This window comes from Petaurus breviceps, unplaced genomic scaffold (genome assembly GCF_028583685.1).
Source record: "Petaurus breviceps papuanus isolate PSGF00001 unplaced genomic scaffold, PetGlider_PUasm1.0 175, whole genome shotgun sequence".
Lineage (NCBI taxonomy): Eukaryota > Metazoa > Chordata > Mammalia > Diprotodontia > Petauridae > Petaurus > Petaurus breviceps.
Genome location: NW_027185764.1, coordinates 29189739 through 29208719, shown reverse-complemented (window position 1 = coordinate 29208719; position 18981 = coordinate 29189739). Strand labels below are relative to the sequence as shown.

Below are 18981 nucleotides of genomic sequence, written 5' to 3'. Positions count from 1 at the left end.
GTTGGTTTTTATCTGGAAAAGCTAACACTTTCCTTTTTCTGTGGTGTTTATGCTTATAGGACAGAAAATTCTTCACCACCGAAGTGACGTTTTAGAGACTGTCGTCCTGATCAACCCTTCAGATGAAGCAGTCAGCACAGAGGTAAAGCCAGTCCAGTCAGCAATATGTTTCTGGGGCTAGGGCTCCTCCTCCTCTTCCCACCCCACCCCATGCCCCTCACAGACAGAGGGACAGGGCAAACACCCGAGTTAGAGCAGGTTAGAGGAGTGGGGCTGGGGAAGAAAAAGGGACCCAGAAACTGTTGCCAGAACCCAGGAATTCACCTCTTCCAAGCCTAGTTTCTTCTCATTAATCAGTGAAGAATTTCTCTTCCTATATCCCCTCCCGGTTTATGCCCATGGTCTATCCTAAATTGGTTTCTCTGAACTTGACCCTGTCCCACCTTTAGCAAAGCAAAGGTTGAAGAAACTAAGGGTCAGAACTGGTCTTGTAATTTCAGGGTCGCATCACTTTGCTGGAGGAGGTTGGGGTGTATGTGTGTTGTTGTGGGTGGGGGGAAGGAGGAATGGGAAGAAATCCTCCAAAGAATGGAGCCAACTCTTCTGTTTAGAGAATTAGGTGTACATACAGAAAAAAAGGAAGTTGAAGTGGGGGTTCAAGAGACATATGGTAGGGTGAGTGAATGTGGATACCATCTCAAAGATAGCTCAGGGGGCCTCTCTGTATCACCATTCTCTTAATTAAGCCCCATGCTCTGAAATTCAGTGCATTCAAAGTATGCTCTGAAATAGGAACTCAACTAAGGCCAAGAGTCTCATCACTGAGGCCAGGGAATTGATCTGGCTCATGTTCCATTTTCTTTATTATATGGAACACTATTTAGCAAGTGGAATGGCACTCCGGGTTCAAAGTAGCCCTAGTCCCTGGAGGCCTCCATTAAACTTTCACAATCCTTTCTTCTGGCTCTCCATATATCCTGTAGCTTGGCCTAGTGTGCTCAGACATGCTGAGATTGATTCCCACTTCCGCCCCTGACCTTCAAACTGGCAGAACCCCTTTGACTATCCATTAAGAAACAGGGTTGATGAGGAAAGTGATGTTGACAGCCATATATCAGTGACTTGCAAGTCAGGAAGCAATTTTGTGGCTGAAAAAAGCCAGAGGTTTTATACATGAGTTGGCAGACTGCCTGCAGAAGCCAGTAGTCATGGAGGAGGGAAAGATAAGGTCAGGCATTTATTTATTTTCAAGACTTTAGCAATGCCTTTGGAACAGATAAGAGGGTAGCAACACACCAGAAGGCAAAGTGCACTCAGCAGCACTTCTTCCCCAAAAGGAGAGTCAATGGACTTGACCCATCAAGGAGAAGATTGCATTTTAATAAGCCCACTGCATGACAGGCTGACTTCTCCCGCTAGGGACTTTTGTTAAGGTATATGGATGTTTCTGCAGTGTAGTCAAGACTAGAAACTGAATTGAAGGGTTCATTTTACCCCTATTTACCATGAAGATTCGTGCTGACCATGCTAAGACATCAGAGTTTGGGACATCCCTTTGGCTACCAATAGGAAGGGATAGAACCTTTGCTGGCAGAGGCTGACCACGTATGTACACAGGTAACCTCTAACTGGCCAGCCTGTCAGCTTAGTAATGATTACTCATGATATTATATGACAGCCAAGGAAATATCAGATTCTGCTGTACTTGGTGGAATTCGGTAGAGCTTTGTTAAGCCAGCCCTTGACTCAGAAGTCAAGTGTTAGTGGACACTTCAGAGAAACCATGCAACATATGGATGGCCAGTTGTGGGAGGACTGCAATTGGAAGGGTTGAAATTATTATTGATTTCTTTGGTAGCTCAAAAAATAGTATTAATAGGCCTTCTGCTGACCTCAGTGCCTGGTCCTTAGCCGGAGCTGGGAATTGGCTTGGCAGTTACAGACAGTGACTGCATGGGGGGACCCTCTGGGAGAACAAAGCCAGAGAATTCTTGGGGTCCCCTGCTAACTCTCAAGAGCCCTACCAGCCCACGGCCTCACCCGTCTCCTCCTTTTCAGGTGCGCCTGATGATCACAGACGCCGCCAGACACAAACTGCTTGTGCTGACCGGACAATGTTTTGAAAACACAGGAGAACTGATTCTCCAGTCAGGTTCTTTCTCTTTCCAGAACTTCATAGAGATTTTTACTGATCAAGAGGTGAGTTCTGGACCAGAAGAGGCACGTTATTGCACTTAAAACATTCAGTATATTGTGTTGGTTCAGCTTGACACTATCAGGTTAATTTGGGTACCTGGGGGGCGGGGGTGAGGCAGGCAGGTGGCAAGACAGTTAGAACATGCCTTCGTATTGGAAATGAGCATGGCTGTGGCTGACATCTCATCTAGTCTTCCAAGGGTGTCTCTGGCCAACAGATTCTCAAAGCACTTGGTCACTCTTTTAATCCCTTCTCATAGTGTCTTTGTGATGTAAGTAGGAGCTAGGTATTATAATCATTTCACAGATGTTAAAACTGAGGTCCATAGAGGCCTGGGACATAGATTAAATCAATAACAGAGCTGGCAAAAAGGTGTCTTATCCTTAATTCCAGCATATTAGACTTCTCTTGCATTTAAATCCTAACCATTAAGCAGGCAATCTTAGCCTTCTGTGTCTCCCACTCCTAGACCCTCCATGTCTTCAAGTGCGGCCCTTTGGCTGAATCCAAACTTCACAGAACAAATCCCCTTAATTAAAGGATTTGTTCTGTAAAACCTGGACTAAGTCAAAAGGCCGCACCCAAGGACCTAGAAGGCCACATGTGGCCTCGAGGCTGCAGGTTCCCCATCCCTGTTAGACATATATCAGCTGCCTGCTGTTTTTAATGTCCAATCTCTTTGTGTGAACTTGGGAAGGATGATGAGACAGTGTAGAAAGGGGAAGATGTGTCCATTGACCAACAGAAACCTGCACATAAGAGAGAGGTCCAGAGAATAAGTGAGCGCAAGTATCTGACTTAAAGCCAGACCCTCAGTGCTTCTGGTCCACTGGCATCTTGAATGATGTGTCATTTATGATATGACTTTTACAAAACCACACCCAAATCAGAAAAAGGATTTTAGTTTGTCCTGGCTTGGAAAGCCATGAGAACAGAGAGTCTGGGCTAAGCTCACGGTATTCACAGAACACGTTTCTCTAAAATGGGTGGTTCCTTCATGTCTGTTCTAATGCACCAGTCCAGATCAAACCCAATGTCTTTGTCACCACAAGCTCTTACCTGCTAGCCAGCGACCGATAGATAGCAGGACACTGTGCGGAGGGGCTGACAAATGAACTGCTTCGTATTTTATATGGTGCTGCCCACATGGCAGGCTCTTGGGCTTCCGGGGACTGTGAAAGACTCAAATCTCCATTGCTTAACTCTGTGTTATTACAGTGTCTCCTTCAGGGTTCTGGGTGTGCTTTTTTTCCTGACTTGCAAGAGCTGTATACAAACTGTCCGGTCTCATTTGGTTCACCTGAGTGCTTTTGGACCCTCACCCCCGCCCTGGTCAGCTGACATAACTGGACTTCTCTCTCAGTTCACCAGGGAGGGGGAGGGAGGAACCACCACAAGCAACATTTAACTGGTAGCTTGAAATCCCAGATTCATGAGGTTTGGGGCCATAGGTTTCTTAGGGCAGAGGACACAGCCTGCGAAAGTGAGAAGTGGGCCAAGAGCCCACCTGTCTCACCCCTTCCTGTAAGGTTTGTAGAGAAGCCAAGTGCAAAGGACGCTGGGTTGGAAGTCAGAAGACCTGAGTTTGGGTCCCAACTCAGCTGCTTAACTATCTAACTTTTGGTAGCTCACTTCCTCTCTCAGGACGTCAGTTATGTCATCCATAAAATGATTGGGGTAAATAAAACAATCTCTAAGGTCCTTTAGAACTCTAAATACCCTGTTAATAATAACAACTCACATTTATATAGTACTTTTCTCACAATAATCCTATAAAGGAAGCAAGGCAAGAATTATTATTCCTATTTTACAGACAAAGAAACTGAGTCATTAAGTGACTTTTGCCCAAGTCATGGATAATATGTATCAAAGGAGGAATTTGAACAGAAACCACTTGACCCCGAGATGTCCTACAAAATGATGCTTCCCTCCCCACGTGTATTCAAAGCACTGAACTTGGGCATCAGAGACCTGAATCTGAGCCCCCAAGTCTGCTGCTTATTGACTTCATGATCCTGGCAGGTCCTTCACCCTCTCTGAGTTGTGGTTTTCCATAAAACAATGATCCTTGTATCACCCACTTTACAGCATTTTGGGGAGGATAAATGAGAGCATGAAAATGCTTTGTAATCATGAAGCCCAATTTACATAGACAATTTTTTTTTTTTAAATCGTGGTTTGTAGACAGTTTCCAGTGAGGAACTCCCTCCACTCAAGCAGTTCAGCACCTCCTTTCAACTGAGAGATTTGCTTGGGACAATGAGAGGTTAAATGACTGGTCCAGGGTCACCCATCCAGTATGTGGAGAACATAGGTCCTTAGTTCTTTTGATCAGCTGTGCTGTGCTTGCATGTAAACATAAGCTATTATTATAATTATTGTTATGATTTTGCAATTGATTCCCTACATTTCCACAACCTCTGGCTGAGAACTACTGATTATGTTATATCTTCTTTTAAATTAATAGGGCTTCAGACCTCACTGCAAATTCCCCCGTAACCCCTGTGTTACCTTTGATACTCTGACAGCAAGATATATTTTAGTACTTTGTAAACAGAGCCATACCCTTGAAAATTAGTTGTTCTGAGTCTACCTGGGTGATATTGAGCACTTTCCATACTTTTTGGAGGAGAAGGGAAAAAGCAGCAATGACCTAGAAAATCTACTTTAAGATTAAACATCGTGAGAATTTGCCTGCGCAGCTCAGTGGCCATAGTCTAAACCTGAATCTTCCCACTCATTTGCAGGAGCAATCTCTCAAATACTTGGACAATCTTGTAGTAGCCAGTTAGGGACTAGATCTCATGCCATAACATCAGAATTTACTTCATTCATAGTAAGATTGCAAATAGAGAACACCTCAGGAATAGAAAGAGGTTGTCCTAGCTGAGATTCTAAATGAAATAAATATCATAGTCACTGGGGGCCTGTAAATTTTTTTTTTGTTTAAGAACATATAAAAAAGATTTGTTTGGGTTGGAATTACTGGTATGACCTTAGACTAGTAGCATATTCCCTCCCTGAGTTTCCTCTAATTGAAATGAGTAGTTTGAGCTAGCCAATCGCTAAGGGCCATTCAAGCTTTAAATGTTAGGGTCCTAAATTTATTAGTGCATGAAGTTAAAATTTGAAGATAGTGAGGTACTTTACAGGAAACTGGAGGAGAAAATGAAAGAGGAAGTGACACTCAAAATGAAAATATGTATTTAGAAATAATGAAGAAATTAATGGTTGTTGTCTTTGGAATAGGTTGTGGAGGGAGCTTACTGCCTTGGTCGTTAAAGGTTTTCATGTGGATAGGGGTTGGCCTTGGTAAGGAAAAGGACCACCTCATTATCAGAGACTAGGGGAAATAGGTCAATAAGGAGTAGAACAATGATTCAGCAATGAAGTTGTGACATCTCATCATCACTTGCTTAATTTTGTATTGCCAGGAGCAGCTTGGTGTCACAGGGCTTGGAATCAGGAGGATTCATCTTCCTGAGTTCAATGGGGTAATAAGAGTGGTGGCAGTGAGAATTGAAAGTGGAAGAAGGGATAATCTAAGAAATATCAGATAAGTAGAATGGATATATTTGATGTTAAAAGTGAAGAAGGAAGGCTTGAAAGTAACACTTGTATTACCAACTTGAGTGACTGGGTAAATAGTGATGATTTATAACATTAACAGAAAAATCAGGAATTTGGAGGGAGGAGTAGATAATTTTCCCTTTTAAGGGAAAGATAATAAATTCTTCTTTGGATATGTTTACTTCAAGATACTGGTTGAATACCCAAAGAAAATATCCATTGATTAGCTGGAAATTTTGGCCAAAAACTCATGAGAGAAGTCAGGACTAGAGGTCTAAATTTGGAACCATCCATGTGGAGGTGATATTTGAACCCATGGAAGTGGATGTTTTGCCAAGGAAGATAATGTAGAAAGAGAGAAGGGAAGAGAATGTCTAATGTGGAGAAGAGTGACTAGGGTATCCATGTCACCTCCCAGAGTAAACATGAAATCTTCTGTCTTTATTCAAAGATCTTCATAATTTAGACTCTTCCTCTCTTTCCAGTCTACTCACGCCCTATTCCTTACAACAGTATACTCTACAATATGGTGACACTTGCCTCCTAGCTGTTCCTCCCACAAGACACTCTATATCTCAACTCCAGACATTTTCACTGGCTGCCCCCATTGCTAGGGACTCTGTCCCTTCTTTATCTCCATCTCCTGCCCTCCCTGGATTCCTTCAAGTCCCATATTCTATAGGAAGCCTTTCCTGATCTCCCATAATACGAATGCCTTCCCTCTGTTGATTACTTCTAATTTACCCTTTAAACATCTTATTCGAATATAACTGCATGCTGTCTTTCCAATTAGCCAGTAAACTTCTTGAGAGCATGCATTGTTTTTCGCTTTTCTCTGTATCCTCAGGACTTAATGTATCGTGTCTGGTATTTGGCAGGCCCTTAATCAATGCAAATTGACTAACTGAAATGCCAGATTGAAGAAAATGAGGCCTAGGAAAAGACCATTGGGTTTGGTATTGAGTTCATTGGTGAACAATGAGAGAATAATGGCAGGATTGTGGGGACAGAATCCAGATTTCAAGGGACTGGTGAGGAGAGGAAGTGGAGATTTTTGACTTAAAGGTATTTTTTCATGAGGTTTAGCAAAAAAGAAGAGAGATGGTACAGCTGTTCAAGAGGATACAAAGGTTGAGGGAATCTTCTCTTTCAGATGGAGGAAACCTACACATTTGTGAAGAGAAGAGACCCAGAGGAGAGGATGGGGTTGTAGGAGAAGTGGGAGAAGGAGAGAGAGAGAGAGAGAGAGAGAGAGGCAGGGGGAAATGAGGAGGGGGGGAGAGAGAGAGAGGGAGAGAGAATATGAATGACTCATTGATTCATGCATTGAGGTCCTGAAGCCATCAGAAAAGAGTTGAGATCAAGGGCACAGGTAGCGGCACGAGCTCTGGCAAGGATTTGGGATGCCTCTTTTTCTGACTCAGGAGGAAAGTAAAGGACTTTATAAAGAACTGAGTTTTTAAATGATAAAAGGACAGAGTTGAAGGAGCTCCTCAGATAACCTTAATATTCTTAGTAAAATAAAAGGTGAGATCACGTGCTGTGAGCTTATATATGAGGTGGGATTGGTACCTTAAGGACAGAAGAAAAAGTTTGGAATAGTCACACAGCATAGGGGATGAAATAAGGAATCAATATGAGGTAAATGACTGGTTCAACTCTTATTGATTCACTATTTTAGTGAATAATTACAAAGCAGCATTGAGGGACCTGCTGAGGTTAGATGGCATTCATTTATAAGGGAGGAGATCAGCACAATTTTATGATTCCACAGCAATGTGTACCAGCCTGGAAGCAGGTTGGAATTCCCCAGGCTTGAAGATTAACAGGGCAAGGGTGACAGAAAGTATAGGGAGTTAGAAATTATAAGGCAGTGGTTGAGTCTAAGAAGTGACTAATCATGAGGTCAACCAATAAATCAACAATTATTTATTAATAACCTGTGTGCTAGGGGTGGCCAGGTGGCTCAGCGAGTAAGAGCACCGGCTCCAGTGTCGGGATGACCTGGATCAAATCCGGGCTCAGATACTCAGCACCACACCCAGAAATAACTGGCCATGTAACCTTGAGCAAGTTACTTAACCCCTATTGCTTTAAAAAAAAAATAACCTGTGTGCTAGGTACTGGTGATACAAATAAAATCAATGAAACAATCCCTGCTCTCAAGGAGATTACTTTCTTTTTAAAAAAATTTTTATGTCTTTAATTTTATTTTTAGTTCTACATTGTCTCCCTCCCTCTCTCCCCACCTCCCCTACCCATTGAGAAGGCAAGCAATATGATACCACATGTGAAGTTGTGCAGAACATTTCCACATTAGTTACATTGTGAAAAAAAGCCCGCAAAAATTAGTGAAAAAAGTATGCTTTCATCTGCATTCACATTTCATCAGTTCTCTCTCTGGAAGTGGATAGCATTTTTTAAAATTGTGGATCCTTTGGAATTGTCATGGATAATTGTGTTGATTGGAGTAGTTGAATCTTTCACAGTTGGTTGTACTTAAAATATTATTACTGTGTACAATGTCTTCCTAGTTCTGTTCCCTTCACTTTGCATCAGTTCATATAAGTCTTCTCAGATTCTTTTGAAACCATCCCTTTCATCATTTCTTACAGCACAGTAACATTCCATCATAATCATAAACATAGTTAGTTTAGTTATTCTCCAGTTGATAGGCATGCCCTCAGTTTCCAATTCTTTCCCACCACACACACACACACACACACACACCCCTTGATATAAATATTTTGTACATATGAATTCTCTTCCTTTTTCTGTGATAGGAGCTTACTTTCTAGTGTGAGGAGGCAGTACTTTTTGTACAGAATAAATACAAATAAATGCAAAGTAGTTAGCAGGGAAAGGAGGGGAAGGCATGGAGGAGATTAGGAAAGGCTTCATGTAGAGGATAGTCCTTGAGTTTCATCTCAAACAAAAAGAGGGATTTTCTCTTAGAGGTTGAGGAGGAAGTGCATTCCAAGCATGGGAGATGGCCCGTCCAAAGGCATGGAGATAGAGTCCCTTTGTAGTGTGAGGAACAAAAAAAGGCCAGTTTGTCAGGATCCAAAAATATAGGCAGCAAGGGGAAAGGAAGGGCAGTATACAAGGAGGCTAGAAAGATAAGTTGGAGCCAAGTTCTGAAGGGCTTTTAAAGCTAGATAGCAAGATTTCTATTAGGTATTAGAGGCAGTAGGGAACCACTGGAGTATATAAAGATGGGGAGTGACATAGTCACCTCTGCACTTCCCTTTGGCAACAGTGTGGAGAATGGCCTATAACAGGGAGAGACTGGAGGCAGAGAAACCAATTAGAATGTGATTTCAATAATATAATTAAGAAGTGATGAAGGCTTGAACTAAAAGGATTTATGTGTGAGTGAAGAGAAGGGTTCAGTTTTGAGATGTATTATGGAGGTAAAAGATTTGGTACCAGATGATTCTAAGACTGAATCTAAGAGACTAGAAGAATGGTAATGACTTTGACAGAAATAGGCACATTTTGAAGAGAAGTAGGTTTGGTGAGAACAATAATCTACATGTCAGGTTTGAGGTATCTCTGGGAAATTCAGTATGAATGTCCAACGGGTAGTTGTTGATGCTGAACTAAAGCTCGGGAGAGATTGGGGCTAGATAGATAATCGTGAGTCATCTGCATAAAAATGTAGCCAAATGGGAGCTTATAAAGTTACAGAAGAGAGTGAAGAGAAGGGGCCCCAAGACAAATTTTGAGGGAATACCCATTGTTAGGGAGTGACAGGGGTGATAAGCCAGCTTAGAAGCCTGAGGATTGGTTAGACAGGTAGGATAAGAGCCAGGATGAATTAGTGTCATGGAAACGACTTAGAAATGGAACAGGTCAAAGATTCCTTACTGATCAACTGTGGGGTCAGGCCCTTGAGTGGCCACTGCACTTCTAGCCTGAGTGACATAGCGGAACTCGGTCAGAAAGTAAGAGACACAGAGATAGACAGAGTGACAGAGCAAAGTACTTCGAGTCTGATAGAACTGCCCTGGGGTTATATTTGAAAGTGCAGTAAGAGGGAGTAGGGGCATGTAACTTTGTTCTAAGGTTCTAGATAATAGGAATTGAAGAGTATAGATTAGTGTGGCACATCGACAGGATGGGAGAAGGGAATTATTATACAGACAGAAGACAGTCAGTGGGAGATACACAAGGAGTTGCCCAGAATCTTTGTTGGATGTAGTATTGGCAAAGTAGTATCTTCAACAATCTAACTCCTGGGTGGTCTTAGACTGTCTTTTGTCAAAGCCACAAAGATATCATGGCAGCATCATAGTCATGCAGTATTTTGTGGCCATCTAAAGAAAATTGTACAGGCTCCAGATCAAGAGGTTTACAATATCAAGAGTTCTTTTTCTTTGGAACCAAATGAAGGAAAAAATTAGATATTGTCTTTCCCATGATCATATTTGGAAAGAAGTTAAATGTGGCTACATTTGGTTTCTTTCCAAATATCATCATCATATAAAACAAACCCTAAGAAAACAATATTCAGTAGGAGTATGAGCCGGGGAAAACCCTGCTGCATTCAAGAAAAGATAGGAATTCAAACTAGCATTGTTTTGGGAAACCTAGAAACCAAAGGACACGGTTTTTTTCTTTGCCACTTCATCATTTGTTATTGTGTACCCATAATTCCTTTTCAGTCTGATATGTTATCTGAGCTGGTTTCTGAGTTTTGCTGAATCCTGGGCTTAAGATGGGCCTCAAGTCCATCAAGGCTGTGTCTATAAATCTGGACTTTGGATGAAAAGAAATGACCTTTTTATATTAAGCCACAATCCATTTTGCAGGCTTCTTGTTTCTCTGCCTACCACGGAGCTATTGTGGAGGGAAAGCTAGCCGATGCATGTGAGACCAAATCTCATCCTCATCCACTCACTCAGCTTCCCCTAAAACAATAGGAGAGAATTATATTTGAGCATAACTTTCATATTTAATCATGAGTAAATGAAGGAAGAAATAATTTTGACACAATCATAAAATTGTATAACTGCTTTAATAATTTCTGCCTCAGCATTTGTACTTGCAGAGCTGTTCTCTTAGACTCTATGGGCAGACTACTCATGTTCTAAAAAAAAAATCTCTTAGGAGTGGTGGGAATAGGGAGGATGCATGAGAAAGAGAGAAAATAAATCTTGATAAACTGAAAAAAATTAATTCAAAAATGAAAATCTTATAGAGTAATAAATAGAGAGCTGGGAGGGGCCTTAGAGAACAGCTAGTCCAAGTCCTTCATTTTATAGATAAGACTGAGATCCAGAGAAAAGTGACTTGTCCAAGGTCATACAGGTAGTAGTAGAGTCAAGCTTTAAACTTAGATGCAATAACTCCCAGTCCTGCACTTTCTGCTGTGCCACATTCATTCTAAAATTTAATCATTTTGGAGCAGTAAGCATCTCCCTATCACCCAGACAGTGGAATTTGGTAGTGTCTTACCTACTAAATTTTGAAAGAAGCCCCAGTTTTTCTGTAAAAAAAAAAAATATATATATATATATATATATGGCAACAAGTGCACACAGAGAGAGTGTGTATATATACATATATGTATGTGTGTATATATATATGTGTATGTATGTATTCATATACATACATGCATACATTCATGCATGCATACTTTTATTTCTTAGATCTGGTATATATTGTAGAACCAAAAGGAAAGTTTTCTGGTGGTGGCAAAATGACTCGTCAAAGCCTCCTCCTTTGACATTTAAAAAAAGAGAAAGTACGTTACCTCCTCATATGCCATTCATCTCATTGGCTCTGTGTCAGCATCTTGTTAACTTAAGATAATGATGGTTCATTGACTACATTCACCTAAATATCCTTTCTCTTCTTTTCCCCCCTTATCCCAGATTGGGGAATTACTGAGTACTACCCATCCTGCCAACAAAGCCAGCCTAACCCTATTCTGTCCCGAGGAAGGGGACTGGAAGAATTCAAACCTTGACAGACATAACCTTCAGGACTTCATCAATATTAAACTCAACTCCGCTTCAATATTACCAGAAATGGAAGGACTTTCAGAGTTTACTGAATATTTGTCAGAATCAGTGGAAGTCCCATCTCCCTTTGACATACTGGAACCTCCCACATCAGGAGGATTTCTGAAGCTCTCCAAACCCTGTTGTTACATTTTCCCAGGGGGGAGAGGTGATTCGGCACTGTTTGCTGTCAATGGATTCAATATGCTTATCAACGGAGGATCAGAAAGAAAATCCTGCTTCTGGAAACTTATTAGACACTTGGACCGGGTGGACTCCATTCTACTCACCCACATTGGAGATGACAACTTGCCAGGAATCAACAGCATGCTCCAGAGGAAGATTGCTGAACTGGAAGAGGAACAGTCCCAGGGTTCTACCACCAACAGTGACTGGATGAAAAACCTGATCTCTCCTGATTTGGGAGTTGTCTTTCTCAACGTACCTGAAAACCTGAAAAACCCTGATCCAAATATCAAAATGAAGAGAAGCATTGAAGAGGCTTGCTTCACCCTCCAATACTTAAACAAGCTGTCCATGAAACCAGAACCTCTCTCTAGAAGTGTAGGGAATACCATTGATCCTGTCATTCTCTTTCAGAAGATGGGAGTAGGGAAGCTTGAGATGTATGTCCTCAACCCAGTAAAGAGCAGCAAGGAGATGCAATACTTTATGAACCAATGGACTGGAACCAACAAAGACAAGGCTGAACTAATCCTGCCAAATGGTCAAGAAGTAGATATTCCTATTTCCTATTTGACCTCGGTTTCTTCTTTGATTGTGTGGCATCCAGCAAATCCTGCAGAGAAAATCATCCGAGTCCTGTTTCCTGGAAACAGCACCCAATACAACATACTAGAAGGACTGGAAAAACTCAAACATTTAGACTTCCTGAAGCAGCCCATGGTCACCCAGAAGGATCTCTCTGGCCAAGTGGCTAGTCCAGCAGTGAAACAAGTAAAACTCAAACAGAGAACAGATAGCCGGGAAAGCCTCAAACCTGTTGCAAAGACACTCTCCAGCAAACCAGTTAGGAAAGAGTCTAAAGAAGAAACACCTGAAACAACTAAAATCAACCATGTGGAAAAGGCACCCAAAATTGAAAACAAAGAAAAAGTAATAGTGAAAAAGGAGAAACCAATAAAAACAGAAGCCAAACCTTCAGTGCCTGAAAAGGAGGTTTCTAACAAGGAGGATCACTCTGTGGTGAAGGCTGAGGTGGCTGAAAAGCAAGCCACAGATGTCAAACCCAAGGTCACCAAGGACAAAATGGTGAAAAAGGAAGTGAAAGCAAAATCTGAGGACAAGAAGGAAGAAAAGGAAAAGCCAAAGAAAGAAGTAACTAAAAAAGAGGAAAAAGCTCCTCTCAAGAAGGAGGAGAAACCGAAAAAGGAAGACGTCAAGAAAGAGGTCAAGAAAGAAGAGAAAAAAGAACCCAAAAAGGAGACAAAGAAAGAAACACCACTGAAGGAAATCAAAAAGGAGGTGAAAAAGGAAGATAAAAAGGAAATTAAGAAAGAAGAAAAGGAAATTAAAAAAGACATTAAAAAGCTTCCTAAAGACGCAAAGAAATTGTCTACTTCTGTGTCTGAAGCCAAAAAGCCCGTACTGAAACCTAAAGTACAGAAGAAGGAAGAACCCATCAAGAAAGAGACCACTGCCACTGGAAAGCCAAAAGAGAAAGGGAAAATTAAGGTGGTTAAGAAAGAAAGCAAGGTCTCTGAAGCCACAGTAGCCGCCATTGGCACAGCCGCAACAGCCGCCGCCGTAGCAACAGCCACCGGAATCGCCACAACAGGTCCTGCCAAGGAACTTGAAGCTGAGAGGTCCCTCATGTCCTCCCCTGAAGACTTGACCAAGGACTTTGAAGAACTCAAAGCTGAAGAAGTCGATGTTCTCAAAGAGACCAAACCTCAGCTCGAACTAATAGAAGATGAAGAAAAAGTGACAGAAACCGAACAGGTCGAAGCTTACGTCATCCAGAAAGAAACTGAAGTCATTAAAGGTCCTGCTGAGTCTCCTGATGAGGGCATTACTACTACCGAGGTGGAAGGGGAATGTGAACAGACCCCTGAGGAGCTGGAGCCAGCAGAGAAGCACAGGGAAGATGACAATGAGAAGTTTGAGGATGAAGGAACAGGTTTTGAAGAATCATCAGAAGCTGGAGATTATGAAGAAAAGGCAGAAACAGAGGAAGCTGAGGAACCTGACTATGAAGGTGACGAAAACGTGCCTCTGAGCAGTGCCAAACATGGAGCAGAGAAGGCAAGGGGACTCGACGAGGAAGAGGAAGCCGAGGAAGATATGAAGGTGGAGGCACATGGCAAGGAAAAAAGGGAATCTCTGGCAGGTGGTGATGAGCGAGCTGAAGAAGATATGGATGAGATCATTGAGAAAGCAGAAGCCGAAGAGACAGAGGAGGAACCAGATGAGGAGGAAAAAACAGAGGATGCCAGAGATGATGATTATGAAGTGGAGAAGCATCTGGCTGAGGAAGATTACGTGATGGCCGTGGTGGACAAGGCTGCAGAGGTTGCTGATGCTGAGGATAAATACGGCTTACTCCTGACACCAAGCAAGCAGTCAGGAGCCCAGTCTCCAGCCAGAGAACCCGCTTCTTCCATTCATGATGAGACTTTGCCTGGGGGCTCTGAAAGCGAGGCGACCGTTTCTGATGAGGAGAATCGAGAGGACCAGCCTGAAGAATTCACTGCTACGTCAGGCTACACACAGTCGACCATTGAGATTTCCAGTGAGCCCACTCCCATGGATGAGATGTCCACTCCTCGAGATGTGATGAGTGACGAGACAAACAATGAGGAGAGTGAATCTCCTTCTCAGGAATTTGTGAACATCACCAAATATGAGTCTTCACTGTATTCTCAAGAATACACCAAGCCCAAGCTTCCTGATGCTTTCAATGGGTTATCGGATGGATCAAAGACGGATGCCACTGACGGCAAAGATTATAATGCTTCGGCTTCTACTATCTCACCGCCTTCATCAATGGAGGAAGACAAATTTAGCAAATCTGTTCTACAAGATGCTTACCATCCCAGTGACAGGAACATGAAAACCACTACTATGCTAGAAATCAAAGATGACTCATCCGCAGTTTCAGATGAAAAAATTAGTCCAGCCAAGAGTCCATCCCTGAGCCCAGCTCCTCTATCTCCAGTAGCAAAAACACCCCTCGGGGAACGCAGTGTGAACTTTTCTCTGACCCCCAATGAGATTAAAGTCTCAGCTGAAGCTGGAGTCATCCCCAAATCTCCTGAGCTACCTCAGGAAGTCCTTGAAGAGCACTGTGCAAGCCCAGAGGATAAAACACTGGAAGTTGTTTCTCCATCTCAGTCTGCTGCTGGCAGTGCTGGCCACACTCCTTACTACCAATCGCCCACTGATGAGAAGTCCAGCCATCTTCCATCAGATGTTACTGAAAAGGCACCATCTGTTCCTGTAAGTTTTGAATTTGATGATGCCAAAGACGAAAATGGGAAAACCTCAGTAAGCCCCATGGACGAGCCAGTGCCTGACTCTGAGTCTCCAATTGAGAAAGTCTTATCGCCTTTACGCAGTCCTCCATTGATTGGATCAGAATCTGCATATGAAACTTTTCTGAGTGCTGATGTCAAGACTTCTGGCAGACACATTGAGAGCCCTTTTGAAGAAAAGGTTGGGAAACAGGATTCTCCATCTCCAATAAGTCCTGTTTCTGAAATGACTTCCACTGGTCTTTTCCAAGAGAAACAAGATGAGAAAAGCACCGAATTTATACCAATAAAGGAAGATTTGGGTCAAGAAAAGAAAGTGGAAGATTTTGAAGCTGTAGGTTCTCAGCCAGGCCTGACATTGGATGAAGGGAAACTAGGAGGAGATGTCTCTCCTACACAGATAGATATCAGTCAATTTGGATCCTTTAAAGAGGACACCAAAATGTCCATTTCTGAAGGCACTGTCTCTGATAAATCAGCGACCCCTGTTGACGAAGGTGTAGCAGAAGACACCTACTCCCATATAGAAGGTGTGGCTTCAGTTTCCACAGCTTCAGTGGCCACTAGTTCATTTCCAGAACCAACAACTGATGATGTGTCTCCTTCTTTGCATGCTGAAGTTGGCTCACCACACTCCACGGAGGTGGATGACTCCCTTTCAGTCTCTGTCGTACAGACACCTACTACTTTCCAGGAAACTGAAATGTCTCCATCTAAGGAAGAATGCCCAAGACCAATGTCCATTTCACCACCAGATTTTTCCCCTAAAACATCCAAATCCAGAACGCCAGTGCAAGAGCATAAGTCTGAACAGTCATCTATGTCTATTGAGTTTGGTCAGGAGTCTCCTGAGCAATCTCTGGCTATGGACTTTAGTAGACAATCTCCAGACCATCCTACAGCAGGCATGAGTGTGCTCCATATATCAGAAAATGGCCCGACTGAAGTGGATTACAGTCCTGACATGCAGGAGTCCAGTTTTTCAAATAAGATACCACCAGCTGAGGAGCCATCTTATACCCAAGATAATGACCTTTCTGAGCTCATCTCAGTCTCTCAGGTAGAGGCCTCCCCGTCTACCTCTTCAGCACACACCCCTTCACAGATTGCTTCTCCCCTCCAGGAGGACGCTCTTTCTGATGTCGTTCCTCCCCGAGATATTTCATTATATTCTTCACTCGCCTCTGAGAAAGTGCAGAGTCTAGAAGGAGAAAAGCTTTCACCAAAGTCTGATATCTCTCCACTGACTCCAAGAGAGTCATCTCCTTTATATTCACCCGGGTTTTCAGAATCCACCTCGGCGTTCAAAGAGAACCTGTCCACTTGCCGCAGTCCCTCTCCATCTCCGTCAATGGCTACTTCCTCTGATGAAGCCTATGGCTTCCGCTCCTCTATGTTGTTTGATACGATGCAGCACCATCTATCCTTTAATAGTCATCTGCCTTCATCTGGCACAGAGAAAGAGGAAGAGGGGAAGAAACCTGATGACTTTAGCTACACCTATCAAAAAACTGAGAAAACCACCAGGTCTCCTGATGAAGAAGGCTATGTGTATGAGACATGTGAGAAAACTTCCCGATCAGATGAATTAGGCAGCTATTCCTATGAGAAGACAGAAAGAACTACCAGGTCTCCACATGATAGTGGCTACTCCTATGAGACGATTGAAAAGACCTTCAGGGTTCCTGAGGGTTGTGGTTTTGCCTGTGAAATTATAGAGAAGACCAGAAGGTCTCCTGAAGAAGGTGGATACTCCTATGAGACAAGTGAGAAGATAACCAGGACCCCTGAGCTGGGGGGGTACACCCATGAACAGATGGAGAAGACTTCAAGGCTCTTAGATGACATCAGCAATGGCTATGATGATTCTGAGGACGGTAGCCAGACACCAGGAGACTCTGCTTACTCCTATGAGACTACTGAAAAAATCACCACCTTCCCTGACTCTGAAAGTTATTCCTATGAAACATCTAAGAGAACAAGTCAGACTCTTGAGTCTCCCACCTACTGTTACGAGACAACTGAGAAAATTACCAAAACTCCCCAAGCTTCTACCTACTCCTATGAGACATCAGACCACTGTTTCTCTGCAGAAAAGAAATCTCCCACACAAGCTCGTCAGGATGTCGATTTGTGTCTTGTGTCTTCCTGTGAATATAAGCACCCCAAGACAGAACTCTCACCTTCCTTCATCAATCCCAACCCCCTAGAATGGTTTGCCAGTGAAGAACAGACCCAGGAGTATGAGAAACCCCTCACTCAAGCTGGAGGGGGCCCACCACCCCCAGGAGGAAAGCAGCAAGGGCGTCAGTGTGATGAAACCCCTCCCACATCAGTCAGTGAATCGGCCCCATCTCAGACAGACTCAGACGTTCCTCCTGAGACGGAGGAGTGTCCTTCCATCACAGCTGATGCCAACATCGACTCTGAAGATGAATCTGAAACCATCCCCACAGACAAAACTGTCACATACAAGCACATTGACCCACCTCCTGTTCCAATGCAAGACCGAAGTCCATCCCCTCGCCACCCTGATGTCTCCATGGTCGACCCAGAGGCCCTGGCTATTGAGCAGAATCTAGGCAAAGCTCTGAAGAAGGACCTCAAGGAAAAGACAAAAACAAAGAAACCGGGAACAAAGACCAAGTCTTCCTCACCGGTAAAAAAGGCCGATGGGAAGTCTAAGCAGTCTGCTGCCTCTCCCAAACCAGGGGGCTTGAAGGAATCTTTAGAGAAGGTCTCCAGAACTACTTCTCCAAAGAAGAAGGAATCTGCAGAAAAAACAACCAAGACCAGTGCCATGCCAGAAGTCAAAGCTTCTCGTGTAGAAGAGAAGGATAAGGAGACCAAGAATGCCACTAACACCTCGACATCCAAGTCAGCAAAGACTGCAGCTGCAGGTGAGACAAGAGCAGCACTTTCCCAAGTGCCTTGATTTGGGGTAGCAAGATTACATTTTCAACAGAAATTAAAGTCCTCTCCCTAGGACCCCTGAAGAGAAGACCTTCTTTTTTTGTTCCTCCCTCACTAAACATTCACACATGCCCCATTCACCCATGACAAAAAAGCCCCGGCCAGATGTCCTTCAGTAGACCCTGGGGGAAAGGGAGGGGGAAAAGAAGCATTTATCAAGCACCTATTGTATGTCTGGCACTGGGCTAAGCACTTTACAAACCTCTCATTTGAACATTAGCCCACTGGACTAGTTCAGTATAGAGATGTGGCCTTGGATGTCTAGGTTGGATTCTGTGTCTATAACATTCTGATGCACTCTGCTTGCACTATCATCCAGGATATCCAAGCTCTAATTAGAGCTTTGGATCTGCATGGTGGTTAGCCTCAGGATCCCCAGAAACAGGTCTTGAATTTGGAGTTAGGACAAGGCATTTGTGTGTCCTAGGCAAAATTTGAAAATAAATTTCCCTTTGTATTACTGCCCATTGATAGCTTTGAACCATCACCATGATGATTTGGACTTATACTATAAGACACACACACAAGACCGTGGAAAACAAAAATCTGATTTCCCCCAATTAGAATCCAAGCTCCTTGAATGGAAGAGGGATTATTTTACTTTTCGCTTTGATTCTCCTCTGTTTAGCATACTGTTTGTTATGTAGTAAGTGCTTTTTCATTCATTTGTGGAAATGATAGATAGATAGATAGATAGATAGATAGATAGATAGATAGATAGATAGATAGATAGATAGAT

At 42.9% G+C, this 18981-nt stretch overlaps 1 protein-coding gene across 4 annotated transcripts in view; it reads left to right on the top strand.

Annotated features, from left to right (window-relative positions):
* The window catches only part of MAP1B (microtubule associated protein 1B), a 123727-nt gene that overhangs the window by 94671 nt on the left and 10075 nt on the right, over window positions 1-18981 (top strand). For all 4 annotated transcript variants that reach the window (XM_069084985.1, XM_069084987.1, XM_069084988.1 and 1 more), the window contains 3 exons: window positions 60-142; window positions 2059-2199; window positions 11647-18169. In XM_069084985.1, coding sequence (XP_068941086.1) covers window positions 60-142; window positions 2059-2199; window positions 11647-18169 — 6747 coding nt within the window. The remainder of the gene's footprint in view (window positions 1-59; window positions 143-2058; window positions 2200-11646; window positions 18170-18981) is intronic.